Source organism: Ranitomeya imitator, chromosome 5 (genome assembly GCF_032444005.1).
Source record: "Ranitomeya imitator isolate aRanImi1 chromosome 5, aRanImi1.pri, whole genome shotgun sequence".
NCBI lineage: Eukaryota > Metazoa > Chordata > Amphibia > Anura > Dendrobatidae > Ranitomeya > Ranitomeya imitator.
The window spans coordinates 672223066-672244279 of NC_091286.1; the positions used below are offsets into that span (position 1 = coordinate 672223066).

Below are 21214 nucleotides of genomic sequence, written 5' to 3' on the forward strand. Positions count from 1 at the left end.
GACATTTTTCAGGCAAGCTACGTGTCAGCAGGGGAAGGTGGGCAAAATAATTTGAAATCCATGATTGGTTCATTTTAATGAAGGTTAGATCATCAACCTTTTGGGCAGCCAGACGTGTCCTGGTAGACTGGGACAATATCCTCAGAAATAAGAATACAGATAATAAATGGGAAATGTTTAAGAACATCCTAAATAGGCAGTGTAAGCGGTTTATACCTTGTGGGAATAAAAGGACTAGAAATAGGAAAAACCCAATGTGGCTAAACAAAGAAGTAAGACAGGCAATTAACAGTAAAAAGAAAACATTTGCACTACTAAAGCAGGATGGCACCATTGAAGCTCTAAAAAACTATAGGGAGAAAAATACTTTATCTAAAAAACTAATTAAAGCTGCCAAAAAGGAAACAGAGAAGCACATTGCTAAGGAGAGTAAAACTATTCAGGATTATCTCAATGAGAATAACTGTGTAACTCCATATCAGCATGGGTTTATGAGAAATCGCTCCTGTCAAACCAATCTAATCAGTTTTTATGAAGAGGTAAGCTATAGGCTGGACCACGGTGAGTCATTGGACGTGGTATATCTCGATTTTTCCAAAGCGTTTGATACCGTGCCGCACAAGAGGTTGGTACACAAAATGAGAATGCTTGGCCTGGGGGAAAATGTGTGTAAATGGGTTAGTAACTGGCTTAGTGATAGAAAGCAGAGGGTGGTTATAAATGGTATAGTCTCTAACTGGGTCGCTGTGACCAGTGGGGTACCGCAGGGTTCAGTATTGGGACCTGTTCTCTTCAACATATTCATTAATGATCTGGTAGAAGGTTTACACAGTAAAATATCGATATTTGCAGATGATACAAAACTATGTAAAGCAGTTAATACAAGAGAAGATAGTATTCTGCTACAGATGGATCTGGATAAGTTGGAAACTTGGGCTGAAAGGTGGCAGATGAGGTTTAACAATGATAAATGTAAGGTTATACACATGGGAAGAAGGAATCAATATCACCATTACACACTGAATGGGAAACCACTGGGTAAATCTGACAGGGAGAAGGACTTGGGGATCCTAGTTAATGATAAACTTACCTGGAGCAGCCAGTGCCAGGCAGCAGCTGCCAAGGCAAACAGGATCATGGGGTGCATTAAAAGAGGTCTGGATACACATGATGAGAGCATTATACTGCCTCTGTAGAAATCCCTAGTTAGACCGCACATGGAGTACTGTGTCCAGTTTTGGGCACCGGTGCTCAGGAAGGATATAATGGAACTAGAGAGAGTACAAAGGAATGCAACAAAATTAATAAAGGGGATGGGAGAACTACAATACCCAGAAAGATTAGCAAAATTAGGATTATTTAGTCTAGAAAAAAGACGACTGAGGGGCGATCTAATAACCATGTATAAGTATATAAGGGGACAATACAAATATCTCGCTGAGGATCTGTTTATACCAAGGAAGGTGACGGGCACAAGGGGGCATTCTTTGCGTCTGGAGGAGAGAAGGTTTTTCCACCAACATAGAAGAGGATTCTTTACTGTTAGGGCAGTGAGAATCTGGAATTGCTTGCCTGAGGAGGTGGTGATGGCGAACTCAGTCGAGGGGTTTAAGAGAGGCCTGGATGTCTTCCTGGAGCAGAACAATATTGTATCATACAATTATTAGGTTCTGTAGAAGGACGTAGATCTGGGGATTTATTATGATGGAATATAGGCTGAACTGGATGGACAAATGTCTTTTTTCGGCCTTAATAACTATGTTACTATGTTACTATGTTACTATGTCCTTTTTTCGGTCAGTATTGAACCAGCAGCACTGAAGACTCTTTCTGATTGCACACTAGCAGCAGGGCAAGCGAGCTCCTGTAATGCATATTCTGTCATAACAGGCCAGGTGTCTATTTTAGATGCCCAGTAATCAAAGGGGAATGACCTGTGAGGGAGAACATCGATAAGGGAGGAAAAATAGTTGGTAACCATATTGGACAAATGCTGTCTCCTGTCACTTTGAATTGATGCAGCAGTACCTGTCATGTCTGTGGTCATTGCGAAATCACTCCACAACCTGGTCATAAAACCCCTCTGTCCAATGCCACTTCGGCTTTGTGCACCTCTAACACCTCTTCCCTGTTGCCCCCCATGGCTCGTGTGAGAACCATCAACGCCGCTGTGTGCTGGGAATGCCTGAACCAAACGGTCTACAAGCTTTGCTTGTTTGGTAGCCAATATTTGCTCAAGGTTCTCATGTGGCATGATATTTTGTAATTTCCCTTTATATTGTGGATCCAGGAGGCAGGCCAAGCAGTAATCGTCATCGGTCATCATTTTTATAATGCAGGGGTCCCTTTTTAGGATATGCAAGGCATAATCAGCCATGTGGGCCAATGTTACAGGTGTCAATTCACTGCTTGTGCTGGGTTGAGGAGCACTTTCTTGCAAATCAACATCACTTGTCTCCCGCAAAAACCCTGTACCTGACCTTGCAACGCCGCCAGTTTCTATTGACCCCTGAGAAGCATCCTCCTCCCAGAAATATTCATCCCCATCATCCTCGTCCTCCTCTTCGTCCGCCACCTCATCCAGAAGAGTTCCCTGAGCAGACAATGGCTGACTGTCATCAAGGCTTCCCTCTTCGGCTGCAGACGCCTGCTCCTTTATGTGCGTCAAACTTTGCATCAGCAGATGCATTAGTGGGATGCTCATGCTTATGATGGCGTCTTCTGCACATACCAGCCATGTGCATTCCTCAAAACACTGAAGGACTTGACAGAGGTCTTGTAGCTTCGACCATTGCACACCAGACAACTCCATGTCTGCCATCCAACTGTCTGCCCGTGTATGTATATCCTCCCACAAATAAATGACAGTACACCTCTGTTCACACAGCCTCTGAAGCATGTGCAGTGTGGAGTTCCCCCTTGTTGCAACATCGATTATTAGGCGGTGCTGGGGAAGATTCAGCGATCGCTGATGGTTAAGCATACGGCTGGAGTGTACGGGCGACCGGAGGATGTGCGAGCAAAGTCTTCGCACCTTCAGGAGCAGGGCTGGTGACTCCGGATAATTTTTGAGAAAGCACTGCACCACCAGGTTCAAGGTGTGAGCCAGGCAAGGTATGTGTTTCAGTTCTGAAAGGGCTATGGCAGCCATAAAATTCCTTCCGTTATCACTGACTACCTTGCTTGCCTCAAGATGTACACTGCCCAGCCATGACTGAGTTTGTTGCTGCAAGTACTTGGCCAGTACTTCCGCGGTGTGTCTGTTGTCGCCCAAACACTTCATTTGTAGCACAGCCTGCTGACGCTTACCGCTAGCTGTTCCATAATGGGACACCTCATTTGCAAAACTGGCAGCTGCGAATGGAGTGGTTGTGCGACTGCGCTCTGTGGACGAGCTTTCATTTCTGGAGGAGGAGGAGGAGGGGTGGTGAACGCCTACAGCAAACTGTTTCCTAGACCGTGGGCTAGGCAGAACTGTCCCACTATGGCTGTCCCTTGTGGACCCTGCATCCACCACATTAACCCAGTGTGCCGTGATGGACACGTAACGTCTCTGGCCATGCCTACTGGTCAATGCATCTGTTGTGAGGTGCACCTTTCTACTGACTGATTGCCTCAGTGCATGGACAATGCAGTCTTTGACATGCTAGTGGAGGGCTGGGATGGCTTTTCTCGCAAAGAAGTGTCAACTGGGTAGGTCATAGCGTGGTATTGCATAGGCCATCAGGGCTTTGAAAGCTTTGCTTTCAACCAAACAGCAGGGCATCATCTCTACCGAGATTAGTCTAGCAATGTGGGCATTCAAACCCTGTGTACGCGGATGACAGGATGAGTACTTTCTTTTCCTAACGAGAGTCTCTTGTAGGGTTAGCTGGACTGGAGAGCTGCATATGGTGGAACTAGCGGGGGTGATGGTGGACATGGCAGACTGAGAGAGGGTTGGTGATGGTATTCTTGTTGTTGTCTTACCTACAGTGTTTCCTACTAAGAACCTTCTGATTCCCTGACTGCTTTTGCCTTGCGACGATACCTCCACATTTGCTGCTGGTGGTGTCCTAACCGGTGGGCTTAGTGTGAGGGAAGCAATGTAGCGTTGCTGACTACCTTCATTCTGAGCAGGTGCACCAATGGTACTGGATGTTTGGTAGTTAGTCCAGGCTTGCAAGTGCATGCTGGTTAAATGTCTACGCATGCACGTTGTATTTAAATTTAGGAGATTATTCCCTCTGCTATAGGTACCGTCACACATAGCGACGCTGCAGCGATACCGACAACGATCCGGATCGCTGCAGCATCGCTGTTTGGTCGCTGGAGAGCTGTCACACAGACAGCTCTCCAGCGACCAACGATCCCGAGGTCCCCGGTAACCAGGGTAAACATCGGGTAACTAAGCGCAGGGCCGCGCTTAGTAACCCGATGTTTACCCTGGTTACCATCCTAAAAAGTAAAAAAACAAACGCTACATACTTACCTACAGCCGTCTGTCCTCGGCGCTCTGCTTCTCTGGTCTGGCTGTGAGCGCCGGGCAGCCAGAAAGCAGAGAGGTGACGTCACCGCTCTGCTTTCCGGCTGACCGACGCTCACAGCCAGAGCAGGAGGAGTGCAGAGCGCAGCGCTGGAGGACAGACAGCGGTAGGTAAGTATGTAGTGTTTGTTTTTTTTTACTTTAACGATGGTAACCAGGGTAAACATCGGGTTACTAAGCGCGGCCCTGCGCTTAGTTACCCGATGTTTACCCTGGTTACCAGCAAAGACATCGCTGAATCGGTGTCACACACGCCGATTCAGCGATGTCTACGGGGAGTCCAGCGACGAAATAAAGTTCTGGACTTTCTTCCCCGACCAGTGATCTCCCAGCAGGGGCCTGATCGCTGCTGCCTGTCACACTGGACGATATCGCTAGCGAGGACGCTGCAACGTCACGGATCGCTGGCGATATCGTCTAGTGTGACAGTACCTTTAATGTCTTTGAGCACTTCTTACAGATAACTTTGCACTGATCATTCGGATCGTGGATAAAAAATTCCCACACTGCACTCTTCCTACTATGGAATACCTTTTCAGGCATTGCACGCTGTGCTACTTTCACCGGATGGCCATGCTGTCCTAAAACTGTTTTTGGTTTTGACAAACATTTTTGGCCAGACACTGGACTGCCAGATGAAAGCTGTTGCGATGTAGATGGCTGCTGCAGATCATCCTCCTCCGCTTCTGAGCTACTGGCAGCGGCACCCTCTTCCCCCAATGGCTGCCAATCTGGGTCAATAACTGGGTCATCTATCACCTCCTCTTCAATGTCATGTGCACCTTCCTCTGTGTCACCGTGTAAGGTGCTATAGCGTTCGGGACGGGGCACCATAGTCTCATCAGGGTCAGATTCTGGCTCAGTACACTGCGAGGGCAATGTAGTGATCTGAGTAAATGGAACAGCATAATAATCTAGCTGTGGCTGTGCATCTGTGCACTCCATGTCCGATTCATCTTGTAATTGGCAGTTAACAATTTCCCTCTCTAACCCAGGCACGGTATGTGTAAAGAGCTCCATGGAGTAAGCTGTAGTTTCGCCTGCCTCATCCTTCACTTTTGGTTTGGGTAAAGGACACAAGGAAGCGAGTTGTTCCTGACTGGGAGCATCCACTGACGACTCGCTGCTTTTAAAATTCGAACCATCTGAAGAGGAGGCGAAAGAGCTTGAGGCTGAGCCAGCAAGGAAAGACAAAACTGTTTCCTGCTGCTCCGGCTTTAAAAGCGGTTTTCCTATTCCCAGATAAGGGAGCCTCTGAGGCCTTGTGTAGCCAGACGATGACGCTGGCTCAACACCTCAAACCTTTGGTGCTATTTTGTTTTTCCCACTACCACCAGATGCTCCACCACCACCATCAGTACCAGCTGGCAACGACCACCCACGGCCTCTTCCACCAGACTTCCTCATTTTTGGAAAAATCTAACCAAAATAACAGTCATTATATGGTACTGTGAAACAAGGTAGAAGGTGTATATAAACTTGTGGAGAATTTAAATCTCCCTTTTTGGGGGGTTGGAGACTGCAACAAAACTCAGGCCCAGTGCATTACACTACACAATGTAAGTGGCAGAAAGTGGCTGGAAGATATATGAAATTGTACTACAGTCCTTGTATTTTTTTAATCTCCCTACAATGATCTCAGGACAAGTATGTCCACAGCGGCGTACAAACAGCAATGCAGCTATCAGGGAGCCTTATAAGGCAGCCTAATAAGCTACAGAGCTGATTCACAAAAATATAAACTCCACTGTTCCTGCAAAGAAAAGGTGGTGTTGGACAGTGAAAATCGCTACAGCGTGAGCAGTTTCGGGGTTAATCTTACCTCCCTAACTATATCCCTTCTTCTGATGAAGCTGCAGCAACCTCTCCCTATGCTACAATCAGCAGAAGTAAGATGGCGGTCGGCGTGCAAGCCCCTTTATAGCCCCTGTGATGCTGCAGAAAGCAAGCCAATCACTGTCATGCCCGTCTCTAAGATGGTGGGGACTGAGACCTATGTCATTACGCTGCTCATATTCTGCGTCCTCCTTCATTGGATGAAAGATGGTGCTGAAAACGTCATAAGAAATGCGACTTTGGCGCGCTGACCGCCGACCTCATGGGTGATCCCACACTAGGACCGGGTCGGGTTTCACGACACCCGACTTTGCCGAAAGTCGGCAATTTTTCAATTCGTCCGATCCGTTTCGCTCAACCCTACTGTGGAGTGTAACGTTCCAAAAATCAGAAACTGAACTTAATTAAAAAAATACAAAATTTTTACTGAACAAATTTAGACAAAACAAGTACAAAATTCAGTGGTTGGAAAGAAAGAATGGTGATGACACAATGACAAAAATGACGCACCTAAAAACCACGTGTTGCCAAAAATGGCATCGCACCAGAGCGAGACAATCAGAGATGTGGGTACTGATAATAATAAAGAAGCAATATAAACTAAATTAGAGAGACACAGGTGTGATTACCCGAATGAACTATGCATGCAAAACTGGCCTAAGTTCAATAGGGAGTATGGTACCTGCGATACCCAGAGTAAAAGGCCAAAATTACATGTGCCTGAACTTAAATCAGTCTAAATAAAGTACCACATGCCTACAGAAAGTGCCATATATAGTGCTTACCCATGTGGGACATGGAGAAGATGTGTGCACTGTCAAGAACCCCAAAGCACATTTCGCGCTGATGGCTTCCTCGGGGGGGCTTTGTGTCACATCTCCATGTTTGGCATAAAGGCAATACAGCTCATCACCCTGAACACACCATCCCCACTGTCAAACATGGTGGTGGCAGCATCATGGTTTGGGCCTGCTTTTCTTCAGCAGGGACAGGGAAGATAGTTAAAATTGATGGGAAGATGGATGGAGCCAAATACAGGACCATTTTTGAAGAAAACCTGTTGGAGTCTGTAAAAGACCTGAGACTGGGATGGAGATTTGTCTTCCAACAAGGCAATGATCCCAAACCTAAAGCAAAATCTACAATGGAATGGTTCACAAATAAACGTATCCAGGTGTTAGAATGGCCAAGTCAAAGTCCAGACCTCAATCCAATCGAGAATCTGTGGAAAGAGCTGAAAACTGCTGTTCACAAACGATTTCCATCAAACCTCACGGAGCTCGAGATGTTTGCCAAGGAAGAATGGACAAGAATTTCAGTCTCTCGATGTACAAAACTGATATAGACATACCTCAAGCGACTTGCAGCTGTAATCGCAGCAAAAGGTGGCGCAACAAAGTATTAAGTTAAAGGGGCCGAATGATATTGCATGCCCCACTTTTCAGTCTTTGAACTTCCACAAAAATTTAAAATCACCAATAAATTTTGTTCAACTTCACAATTGTGTTCCACTTGTTGATTCTTCATCAAAAATTTACATTTAGTATCTTTATGTTTGAAGCATGATATGTGGAAAAGGTTGAAAAGTTCCAGGGGGCCGAATACGTTCGCAAGGCACTGCATAATGAATGTGTTACTAGTGCTCTGTATATAGTGTATATTGCAAGAAATTGCAAAATGAACAACTCAATGCTTTATTGAAAAATTTGCATACACATTATAAAAATTAACATAACCATCATGAGGAATATACACATTAAATCATGAACAGTGGGAGGGGTTCCTGAAGCTCCAGAGATCTTATTTTTTTTACATACAGTTATATACCTGTCTCACAGATACAATAAACCACCAGTCCTAACTTTTCTCCTCCTGATCCTAAGGAAATATGCCAGTGATCAGAACAAAGATCCACTAGACTAACCATATTTTTTTACATAAATATCTGTGATCATGCCCATAATGAATCAAAACATAACTGCAGAAATAAATGAATCATAAGACACCCTCGGTATTAATCACGTGGGCTAAGAAAGGGAGAAGAAGCAAGCCGGTCAGGCAAGTGCCCTGCTCTTTAATTCACTCATTTATTTTTTTATTGTTATGTGAGCCATCAATATTTTGCATATAAGAATTACTGGACGCCATGTCTTAGTTGCGAGGTATTGCACAGATTTCGAAAGGTTTGGGTGGATTTGTAGACCCGAATGCAGGAGTAAGGTCCAGTTGAGCGCCTGGTGGGGCCTTGAATGTGAAATGTTGCAAAAGTGATGTGAAAAACAGAAAGATCTCCATTTTAGCCAAATTCTCCCCAACACAGCTTCTTCTACCTAGAAAGCATAATTAAAAACCATATTATAATTAAGTAATAAGACGAGTATACGAGTCTACTAGGTAAAAAGGAGATTCAACTCATGTTAGCACTTAGAAACCAATAGCAATATCTCTAAGGCTAGTTTCACACTAGCACTTTGTTGAGCTACGGACTTCCTCTTTGAAGCCTGCCAATGGCTGCACCTCTGGCGCTCAGCTCCACCTATGTCCGCATGCGGCCTGCATACCTATCTTTAACATTAGGTATGCAGGTCGTGCGGATGTATGCGGATGCCTCTGCATGCCTCTCCGCATCGAACGCAGCTGGTTGGAATTTATTTTTTTCTCTGCATCGTCAAAACGATGCATTTAGAGGCTTCCGCATACATCCGCACGACCTGCGTACCTAATGTTAAAGATAGGTAGGCAGGCCGCATGCGGACCTAGGCGGAGCTGAGTGGCAGAGGTGGGGCCGTGGGTAGGGCTTCACGGAGGAATTCCGCAGCCCTCCACAGCTCAGCAAAACGCTAGTGTGAAACTAGCCTAAGCACCAGATACACTAAAGTCAAAATGCTGCCAGTGAGGGAAACAATGTGTCACCAGAAGCTCCAGGTACTAAAGTAAAATCTGTAAGTGGGTCCCCCAAATAGCACTGGTCTCATAAAATGAAGCAGAGTTTTTCAACTTCCTTAGGGTAAACTCACACAATGCAACCATCCCGAGGGAAGTGTTTGCTACATTTTTACAAAATTGCAGACAAATAACTGCGTTTGTGCTGATTTTTGAAAATCTTTGCCAAAAATTATATTTTTAGAAAATTGCAACATTAACATGAAGCATGAAGGCATAGTGTGAACACAATCAAAGAAAGAAAAGAAAAGAAAAAAACTAAGCGGCACAGCTCGACTTTCCAGAGATTAATAACTCGATGTGGAGAGTTTCCCAACAATAGGTAGTCCGGGCAGATGAAAGGCGGTGTTTGCGTGAAACAAAGTGTCCATATAAATAAAAAAGTAGAAAAAACGCAATAGCACTCACCAATCAGTGGCAATTCAAATGTCCTTTATTGGAACATATAGCAAATCATCTTAGCGGTTCAAGGGAGGGAGGGAGAGAGGGAGTGCGACAGGCAAGACAGACAAGTCGTCTTGCCTGTCGCACTCCCTCTCTCACTCCCTCCCTTGAACCGCGAAGATGTTTTGCTATATGCTCCAATAAAGGACGTTTGAATTGTCACTGATTGGTGAGTGCTATTGCGTTTTTTCTACTTTTTTATTTACAATCAAAGAAAGAATCGACTTCCTTTCGTAACAGTTTAACCCCTTCACCACCTTGCGATTTTCCATTTTCGTTTTTTCCTCCCCGTCTTTTGGGGCTTGTTTTATGTGCCACGAGTTGTACTTTTGAGCGGCACCATTGATTTTATCATATAGTGTAATGGAAAATGGATAAAAAAGAGAGTGGCCACCCAGAGGTCGGGATGCCGATGGCATCCTTCCTGAGTTTTTTTAAACACCTACCAATTTGAAGTCTGACCACTCTTCAATGACTGCAGAGTGGCGTTTTTGAGATGGTTGCAAATCCCATTCTAGCTGATTGATAATGCTCCAGTGTGAATTATTTGCTACAAATAGCATCTATTACATCAGTAAGGTGCTGTCCTAGACTCTTCTAATATAAGCATTGATGTTACCTAATGAAAACGGTATGAGGGCCTCGTTCTTTTTGAAATTTCCATTTGAGTCAAGAAAGTGTTCTGGATAAAACTCATCTGCTTTCTCAAAGTATTCTTTGTCTTTGTGTATAGAATGCAGCACCGGGAGGATAGTCGTTCCCTGGGGGCAGGAGAAAGCAGATATGATGAAAAATAGCATTAAAGGATTTAATATGTACAATGTGATATATTTTATACATCTTACAAATAGTAAAGTTTTGGTGTTCTAGGAATGAGTTCCAATGGAAAGCCGGCATCCTTACCTTTCCTTGATTTCAGACAAAGGGTTCTTACATCTGGTCATCCTTGAAAGTGCACTTTTAGGCCATATCGCATGCCCCATGCTATCACTTTTATGCCATAGCTCAAGAAATGGCAATCATAGAGAGCATTCTCTACTAGAAACATCCTTGTACGAGCCAGAAATGTACCAATGGCTTTTGCACTGGTGGAGTTGAGATGTCCATCTATGTACCTTATAAGGATTTCATATTATATCTCTTTTTTATGCAAACAAACCTATTTATCCTAGCAAAAAAAGTACTATCGTTCCGATTCATCAAAGCACTTATACCAGAATACCGGCATCAATTTGAAATGTCTCAAACTTTTTGTGCAACGAGAAGTTACGCATAAATGTAGCGACTTTTGCCTTTTTAATTCTAGTATCACCTGGGTGGGACAGGTGCTTTATGGAGGAGTGACGCCACAGCTGGTCTAATCCATGATGAACTGTGGCATTTCTTACTACCGGGGTAACATTCGTGATGCATGCCACTCTTCAGACACTCCTTGTTTCCTTGGGAGGCGCGCATCTCCTAAAGAATAGCTCCCATAAACTTGTTTTTCTCTAAATCTTTGTATGTGTGTATGCAGTTTGGAATAAGTGTCTTAACAGACACACCAATCACCATCTGCTCCGATATTCAATGATGTGAAAGTGACTTTTACAATGTAAACCTATGGAGCATTAGAATAAGTATAGGAGAGAGATGTTTGGGAGCGGTCAACCCAATCCAAATACAACCAAATGAGTCCAATCTGAACCACAGGTGGGTGCCAGCGCCGCTAGTGAGCGCTACCTTGTAGGAAAACTGGAGAGGAATGGATCCGGCACACCAACACCATTTATAAAAATTCAGGCATACTTTATTCCGCCATATCAAGCCATGGTTAAAAATAAAAAGAACACCTGATGCATTTCCAGGGCATTAAAGGCGCCCTTAGTCATAGGATAATGACCGGAAAAATAAATAGAAAAAAGCAACCAATCAGCAACAAGTTAATGATTACATTAATATGCACAAGCTGTTACTTGTGCATATTAATGTAATCATTAACTTGTTGCTGATTGGTTGCTTTTTTTCTATTTAATTTTTCCGGTCATTTTGTCAGCGATATCCTATAACTGAGTGTGCTTTTAACGCGCCGGAAATGCGTCAGGTCTTCTCTATGTTTTTTAACCATGGCTTGTTATTCTGGACTAAAGTACGTTTGAATTTTTATAAACAGCGTTGGTGTGCCGGATCCATTCCTCTCCACTTTTCCTTAGAATGAGTATGGAGTGAGCCGGAGAGTTGGAAGAGGAGATTTTGATTGTAACATACCCCCTAATGAAGACCAATCTTGATGAATCGGGGCTTATAAATTTAGAAAAAAGGTCTCCTGTTCTCCAGAAACTGAGCGGAGATACATTTAGACACAGGTCACAGTATGTATGATTAGTGAAGTTTCTGAAAGTGAATTTAAAAAAAAAAAATCTACTAGAAGTGGCAATCCCACAAGTCAACCCTATAACGAGCCTTGACATACGACTTAGAATAAAAGCCAAAACAGAATCTCAATTTGTAGACACAGCGTTTCCATGCGCTGCTTATAAGCCTCCTTACTATGGCATGTCAGTCTCCACAAGAAGAAACGTTACCCAGAAGATCCCAGTTAGAGGCCTCTCATATAGTCAAATCAGATCTCATGCTTTGCACTGATGAGGGGCAACACCCCAAAACTCAGTGTCTGCAAATTGATACACTGATTTGGCTTTTATCCTAAGTCGTGGGACAAGGCTCGTTAAAGGATCGATGACCTAAGATCGCTACGTCCAATAGGTGGCTCTAGAGTTCAAGTCCTCTTCCTCTCGGAAGAGGCAATTTGCATAACCTTTTGCATGGCAAGGTTGACAGGTACACAATTAAGGGGTTGAGGTGATTACCTTTGGAATGAAAAAGCCTCTGAACGTTACATCTTGAGACGCGACATGTGGCACTGTAGTCGGTGCGATATCCCCAAAGCGTTGAATTTCATGGACAACAGCATCCGTGTACGGCATTTGTTTCCTGTGCTCCATCTGAACTTGAGCCGACCCGATCACTTTATCAATTTCATTATGAACTTTTTCTGCAAGCGCAGAGATGTTTATTAATTAATAGGCAAAAGAGTAAAAAGGATCAGCTTCAATGCTCTAATAGGGCATGTGGAAGAGGGGAGTCACCATCAGACATCCCCTATAGCTGTTTGTTGGTTTTAATTGCTTAATAACTTACCTTGTACTTCTGGATATTTTATCATTAATAGAAGAGCCCATCTCAATGTGGTTGCCGTGGTCTCCATTCCAGCACCAAACAGATCTGCCACGAGCACAGTCAGGTTCTCATTGTGGTAATACTGACTGGATTCTTGCTTTCCCTATGAAAAATACAATATATATGAAGAACGTTCTAATGTCGTTCAGTGAAAAGAATAAGGTCAAAGCCAAGGACATGAACCGGAACATATGTTGGTATAAGTGCAATGTTTGGTGTATGTTCACATTGTGGTCATTTAACAAAGCAGAAGAAAAAAAACCAAGGTGAGCATATACCCTGTAGCAAGTAATTATATAAATAGCAATAGCACATAGCAACATATAATAACATGGGGTACTTAGCTGACACTATTTTCATCAAAAAAGTGGAAAAGCCATCCCATCATGTCAAGATGTACCCAATCAAAATGGTCGGTGTTAAAACCTCACCTTGTGTCAGCCAACCTCAATATAGATGGGGGCAGAGCAGGACCCAGGCCCGACTGTGCAACCACCTGCCCAATGGGTAGACCTTGTCACAATGGAATGCATATACTATTACTATTTATTTATTTACTGCAAGGTATTTGCTCATTTTGCTTTTACCTTAGGTTTCGTCTGTTAGGTAGCCACAGTGTGAATCTGCATCTACACATTGCTCATTTCTTTGGTTTTGCTGTAGTTTCTTGAACTTTCTACAAACAGGGGTGTTTCTCCCCTTTGAGGTAGTCAATTAGTCTACAAAGCTTCCCACAGGCAGGTGTCTGTACTAGGGTTGAGCGACTTTTACTTTTATAGGATCGGGTCGGGTTTCACGAAACCTGACTTTTTCAAAAGTCGGGTCCAGTGAAATCGCCCGATCCTATAAAAAGTCAGGGTCGGGGTCAGCCGAAACACGAAACCTAATGCAGTGCATTGGGTTTCCAATGGTTCCCAGGGTCTGAAGGAGAGGAAACTCTCCTTCAGGCCCTGGGATCCATATTTAAGTGTAAAATAAAGAATTAAAATAAAAAATATTGCTATACTCACCCTCGGACGCGCCCTGGTACTAACCGACAGCCTTCCTTTCTTAGAATCAGCGCGTGAAGGGCCTTAGATGACGTCGCGGCTTGTGATTGGTCGCGCGACCGCCCATGTGACCGCTCGCATGACCAATCACAAGCCACAACGTCACCGAAGGTCCTTCAAGCGCTGATTCTTAGGAAGGAAGGCTGCCGGAAAGAAGCAGGGCGCGTCTGAGGGTGAGTATATTCCTGTTAGGTATATACTCAATATTTTTTATTTTAATTCTTTATTTTACACTTAAATATGGATTCCGATACCGATTTCCGATATTGCAAACATATCGGAACTCTGGATCGGAATTCCGATACTAGATTCAGAAGATCGCCGACCTCATGACCGACCCCACACAGGGGTCGGGTCGGGTTTCATGAAACCCGACTTTGCCAAAAGTCGGCGACTTCTGAAAATGGCCGACCCGTTTCGCTCAACCCTAGTCTGTACAGTATGGCCTGGGACCTCCTCTGCCCCATCTATTTTGAGGTCTGCTGATAGAGAAGTTCAATACTAGAGATAGGGCTGTCCAAATTAGGGTACACCTTTTTTGGTGGGATACACCTTTTCCCGGTGGGATGACGCATTTTTGATCAAAATGGTGTTAACCAAGTACCCATTTTATTTACATGAACTATTACTATTTAACTTACTTACTACTAGGTATATTATTTTTAGCTTAGATTTTGCCAAACAATAAGATCAAACATGTTAAAATTGAACATTCTGATCCTATTTCTCTTTAACATTTGCCATTGGGGGGAACATTGGGAGGCTCCAAAACACATTAGATAATCTGGCCATTCCTCAGAAATTGGAGGGTTTAACCATTATTTATCTAATGTACATTGGTAAGTTTGGTAGCACACCCATTCAATTTCCTTTTATCTCCCATAGAATCAAAGGAACAGGCATGTTAAAATCCAACATGCCCAAATCTTCATGTCTCCAATATCACTCATGAAGACACATTAGATAATTGTTTCACCTGTTGGTCTTGGAAATAACTGTGATTTATAAAATGCTTATAGACACTGTCACGCTGCTGCTATGCAGGTAGATGCAGCTCTACCTGATGGCAAAAGAGTGGAGGGAGGACTGCACACAACAGGAGCAGACCTGCAGCGCAGCGGTAAGGCTACCACCGGGTGGCAGCAGAATAGTAAAACAAGTCAAGTCGATATTAGTCTGTAGTGCAGTACCAACGGAAAAACCAAGCACAGAGTCAGAAACAAGCCAAATGGGTCAAAACCAGTCAGGAGCAAATATGCCAAAGACAAGAAACAAGACAGCAGGTCAGAGTCCAAGCCAGGTCAGGTACCAGTGAATCTAAACACAAATGGGGAACACAGAGTCAAGACGGGAAGAGGGGAATAAACAGACACGGGTACAGACAGCAAAGCAGAAGGACGAATCATGGTACGCAAAGTCAGCTACATACGCCGTAGGCAGAAACTTTAACTGACACCGCCTGCAGGATGCAGCAAAGCTAATTAGCAAACCTGAACCCGAATGAGGCAGAGCAAAGTTAACCCTTGACATGATCAGCCCGGGAAAAGGGCAGACAGGACTCAAAACCCGTACTTGATCATGACAGGCCCCTTTGCTGCAGATCTTCCTGACAGAATCTTGTCTTCCATGGCAAAAAAGCATCAGATATTGAAATCCAACCTGTCCAGTTCTTCACTTCACTGATATCTGCCTCCCGAGGACACTTAAACACATTTAATAATTGTCAGATCTCTTGAACTTGGAGGGTGCAGCTGTGATACATAAAATACTTATAGGCACCTCTATCAGCAGTCCTTCCTTGCAGCAGCTAATTCATATTATTTATGTTTTTTAACTCACTTAGGCTAGTTTCACATTAGCGTTTACCTGATCTGCGTCGGGCTGTGGACTTCCTCCGTGAAGCCCCGCCCTCGGCCGCACCTCCGCCGCTAGCTCCGCCTACTTCTGCATTCGGCCTGCGTACCTATCTTTAACATTAGGTACACAGGTCGTGCGGCTGTATGCGGATCCTTCCACATGCGTTGTTTTTTTTTTACGTCAAAATGACGCATGCGGAAGGATCCGCATACAGCCGCACGACCTGCGTACCTAATGTTAAAGATAGGTACGCAGTCTGCATGCAGAAGTAGGCGGAGGTAGCGGCGGAGGTGCGGCCGTGGGCGGGGCTTCACGGAGGAAGTCCGCAGCCCGACGCAGATCAGGTAAATGCTAGTGTGAAACTAGCCTTATATAGCACTATACCTTTCCAGAAAACTTTACAGACATTGACATCACTGTCCCCATTGGGGCTCAGAATCTAAATTTAATTGACCAGAAGAAAGGACCAGAGATACTAAAATGCACAATACCTGTTCCTTGTTTCTTTCAACATTTGCCTTCGGAAAACAGTTCTTACACATGAGATAATAAGCTGATTTCACAAAAATGTTCAGGTTCAGATGATATTTATCTAATACCCAATAACCTCTAGCAGAACTATAAGTATAATTACATTATGGTAGTGTGACGCTGAGTCACTTCTCACGGACAAGCCTTGAGTAAGGATAGTGAAGGAGTGAGGTCAAAAGCCAGGAGGGTACGTCAAACAGAGGCAAGAGATAAAGACAAAGTCAGGTAAAAGTCCGAAGTCAAAATATCAGAAGGATAGTGGATCAGAGCAAAGGGGTTAAACAGATGGAGGGTCAGAAAGAGGTCCAAGGTTAGTCAGCTGAAGATCATCCAGGAAAAACACTAGGCACAGAGAAAACCAACCACACTTAGGCAAAGCTACGGCTTGTAGAGGTCTGAGACTGACAGCCCAGCTAAGTAGCTGGGCAATCACCTGGGACAGGTAACACCTGAATACAGCCCAGCACCTCCCAGTCTAAGATTAGTCAGCCAAGATGTCAAACCAAACACTGACAACTTTTTACACCCCTGCACTAGACTGGACAACTGAGCTGTCAGTAACTGCATCCTAGATATACTGTGGAATCATGGCCGGCAGCACATGATGGTCCAGTTAAGTGAGGTCCACTTGTAAGACCACTGCCTAGTTACGTATCTCAAGCATCTACCAAACTATAAGTATCTAATTATCTGTAAAATGACCATGAATTCTAAATATTGATCTAAAAATCAGTGAAACCTCTTACCTCTTGTTGTTTTGCTAAGAAGGCATCAACAAGGTTCCTCTGGTCATTTACATCCAGTTCTTTCTTATGTTTTGTGAATGTCATTCTAATAAAACTTTGAAGCTCTTTAAAGTTTTCAAAAATTGTGTTGTGAGCTCCTGGTAGAATGTCCATTAGGGATGGAAAACTATTGTACAACTAAATAAATAAAATATTTTTCTTAACATTGAATCCAATGAATGTGATAAATTAATATATTTAGCATAAATTATAAAATATGCAAAATACTTTGACACATGAACATTGGTTTGATACTTGACAATTTCTGAGAGTTTAAAAAATGATCAAAATTGTTCACAATTAATTTAAAATAACATGAATACAAAGTAGCTCTTCTTACAGAAGGAAGACAATTATTGTGCATAATAAACTCTCTCAAGGTCTCAAGCAGCATTGTAATAAAGAATTAGTCCAAGATGATCTCGCAAGTAGAATCAATACCCCTTGAGATCAAAGAATTTCAAAAAATCATTTGTAATTAACTGTATTTATAATTAATAACAATCATGCTTTATTTTACACCAGGAAAACAGTAGTTTTACTTTTAGGCCACATTTACACATTCAGTATTTGTAAGTCAAAATCAGGATTGGAACAAACAAAGGAAAAGTATAATAGAAACACATGCACCACTTCTGCATTTTCACCCACTCTTGGTTACAAGTACCAAAGTGAAATACTGATCAATTACTGAATGTGTGAACATGGCCTTAGCAATAGTGATGGGAGAGCCCGTGGATGATCGGGTCTGGCAGGTTCTGCCAAACTTTTAAAAAGAGTTTGGTTCGGGTGCCAGAGCGGTACCCGAATCCAGACCCGGACACCATTCAAATAAATAGTGGCCCAAACACCAAGCTATCAGTCCTGGGAAACCCCAGGACTGATCGGTGGTAACCTTACACATTACCACCTGTCAGAATGCTGTGGTTTCCACACTGTTAAACAGATGACCATGTGGAAGCCCGCCCAGCATCTGTGACCAGTGATAAAAGCTACTACTCTCATCAGCGTATGTTTGCTCTCGTTGATAGGAGTGAGAGCAGGCAACGCTGATGGGAGTATTGCTGTCAGTATGATATAGTGCAGTCAGTGCATGTATTTTACTGTACAATGTATTTTTTGAATAAATTAAAAAGTCCCCCATAATATTCATAACCAGCTGAGGAGAAGACGACAGCTAGGGGCTGATGCAAAAATTTTGGTAATGGGCCAATTCCCATAAAGGATCCAAGGCCATTACTATTAGCTGTCTGTGTAGGCTTTACTCGTTATTATAGGGGGAAATCCTGCTTAAAAATTGTGTCCCTCTATATTCAATAACCAGCAAAGGTCAAACAGACAGCAGAAAGCTGATATTAAAGGAAAGGCCCAGAGATATTGGCCCCCTCCAAGACTAACAACATCAGCTCTCAGCCACCACTGAAATAGGGCATCCATAAGGCACGCCAAATCTGGTGCTTAGCCTTGCTCTTCCCACTTGAACTGGTTTGGGGGCAAGTGGTGTAATATTTGTGAGGTTGATGTCAGCTTTGCAATGTCAGCTGACATCAACCCCAGGGGTTAGTGATAGAGAGGCATCTATAAAACACCTTAATTACTAACCCCTTAGTCATATTGTAATAAAGATACAGAATAAAGTCCTTTAATTGAAATAAAAACAGACTCATTTATGTGAAATAAACACTCCCCACCCTTTTTCACCTAATACTGTAAAATAAAAAAAATAATAAAACACCATACTCTTCACGTGTCTGATGATAATCCATATGTTCCTGCTGAAACTCTGCTACATGTGAGTTGCAGGGCTTAACGATGGCATGATGCGACTGCTCATCAGTGAGTCCAGAATATGCTGAGCTGAGCGTGGGAATGCGGCTTTGTGTAACTGGCATAATCTCAATGACATCAGCCCTGATCACATGTAGTAAAGTTCTCACGCTCAGCTCAGTGTATCCTGGACTCACGTTTGAGCAGTCACTTCATGCTATTGCACTGCCATGCAATCCAGATGTAGCAGAGTTGGAGTAGGGACATCTGGATTTTGGTCAGACAGATGAGGAACATGGTGTTATATTACTGTATTTTTATATTTTACAGTAATAGTTGAAAGAGGGTGGGGAGTGTTAATTTCAAATAAAGGGGTCTGTTTTTATTTCAATTACAGGACTTCATTCTGTCTGTCTTTATTTAATTTTTTACTTTGGGATTAGTAATGGGGGCATTTTGTAGACTTTTCTCCATTTCTAACCTCTGGACTTGATATCAGGTGACATAAAACAGATGCCATCAATCCCAAACCTATTACTCCGCCTCCCACCACACTAGGTCAAGTGGGAAGAGGCGGTCAAAGTGCCAGAATTGGCACATCTACAGTTATAGATGCACCTTTTCTGGGGCTGTTGCAGGCTATTATCTTTAGGCTGGGGAGAGTCAATATCCATGGCCGCTTCCCAGCCTCAGGATACCAGCCCTAAGCTGTAGCTTGGCTGGTTGTCAAAAAATGGAGAGGATCCCCTGTATTTTTTTAATTATTTAATTACATAATTTAAAAAAAAAACCATGTGGGACTCCTCTAATTTTGATAATCAGACATTTTCACCTGCTCTGGGACCACGTCTTTTCTTTTTTTTACATAGTCTGAACCGGCTAATCACAGCCATGCCAATACTTGCATTGGCTGTGATTGAGCCTGAAGTGTCCACACCGGCAAAGGTTGTTGCCTGTCAACAAACTTAGATCCGGTGGCCAAACCCAAACAGTAGCACGGACTTCCTGGAGAAGTCTGTGTTCAGCATCCATGATTGGAACCAGTTGTTCAATAGAGACTCCAAACTTTACCGTTCGGATTTGCCCATCCCTACTTAAAAACAGTCTGCAAAAAGAAAAAAGAAAATTGGAACTTGAAATCCAAATCAAAATTTAACTTCTTGTAATTTTTACAATAAACTTTAGATATTTGGATAATACAATTCTGAAAATGTTCAAAGTGAAAATGTTTACTTTTCTGGCAAAAAAGATAATAAAAGGAGGTTTAGTGGAGTAAATGACTGATTCTTCTTACTAAAGAGAGCAGCTGAGTAAAAGCAATTCTCCACCGGAGAAATAGTGTGTAAACTAGCTCTCATGCAGATCGTATAAGTTAATGTCCGACCCTTAGGTCTTAACCCTGGTCATGTTGTAAGGCTCGCTAAAGGTTCGGACATTGACTTATAGGGTGGAGACCTTACTTTTATGATACTTTGCAAAATATTCTTTTTTGCTTCTAGATAAATATATTAGAAGTAACCACAACGCTTTGCAACCCTTTATAAATCTAAATATTTATGATTAACATTCATTAAAATATTGCCATCATTTAAAGTAGTTTTTTCTGGACTACAGGTTAGATCATAAATATTAGATTGATGGGGTGGAATTGATCAGTTGATTGAGGGGTCAAAATGCTCTAGTTAACTTGTTTGTGCAATTGCTCCAGTTCAGTTCCATTCAGGCGAATAGGACCAAGCTGGGATACCGGATTCTGCCGCTATCAAACGTTTAGTGTTATAACTGGAGTCGTTTTAGGCAGCTGATCGGCCTTATTGCTGAGAGACTTAACCACTTAATCTGAAATTGATGGTCTGTCCTAAAAAGCAATTTTGCAGTCCCAGATTATCTCTTGAAATTTTACATAAGCAATGAAATTTGGACTTACCCGGACCCACGGGCTTCCTAGGAGTCTTATGTTCTCATTAACCAAACCCATAAGTCTTAGTAAAGTCGGATCCTCGTAATCAAATCGTTTACTCAGCAGGATGGCCACAATGATATTGGCCACAGCAGCATTTAAACTGGTGAAATTGCCAAAAGGCTTTCCTGAAAAAAAAAAAACAATAAATCCAAATTCTGAAGTATATTTTAAACAAATACATAGTAAGAATTGACTTTACAGCTCAGTGATTAGCCCTGCTGCTTGGGAGCTTTTTTTTTTTTATTGTGGCAACATATGGATACGAAACCTGGACGTTAAAAAGAAAAAAAGACAG

General features: G+C 42.9%; 1 protein-coding gene across 1 annotated transcript in view; it reads right to left on the reverse strand.

Annotated features, from left to right (window-relative positions):
• Positions 1 to 8041: 8041 nt before the first annotated feature.
• The window catches only part of LOC138638759 (cytochrome P450 2K4-like), a 35765-nt gene continuing 22592 nt past the window's right edge, over positions 8042 to 21214 (reverse strand). Inside the window, exons 5-10 of the mRNA XM_069728319.1 lie at positions 20884 to 21044; positions 17151 to 17327; positions 12929 to 13070; positions 12598 to 12782; positions 10368 to 10509; positions 8042 to 8691 (exon numbers count right to left, since the gene is read on the reverse strand). Coding sequence (XP_069584420.1) covers positions 8513 to 8691; positions 10368 to 10509; positions 12598 to 12782; positions 12929 to 13070; positions 17151 to 17327; positions 20884 to 21044 — 986 coding nt within the window. The 3' untranslated portion in view covers positions 8042 to 8512. The remainder of the gene's footprint in view (positions 8692 to 10367; positions 10510 to 12597; positions 12783 to 12928; positions 13071 to 17150; positions 17328 to 20883; positions 21045 to 21214) is intronic.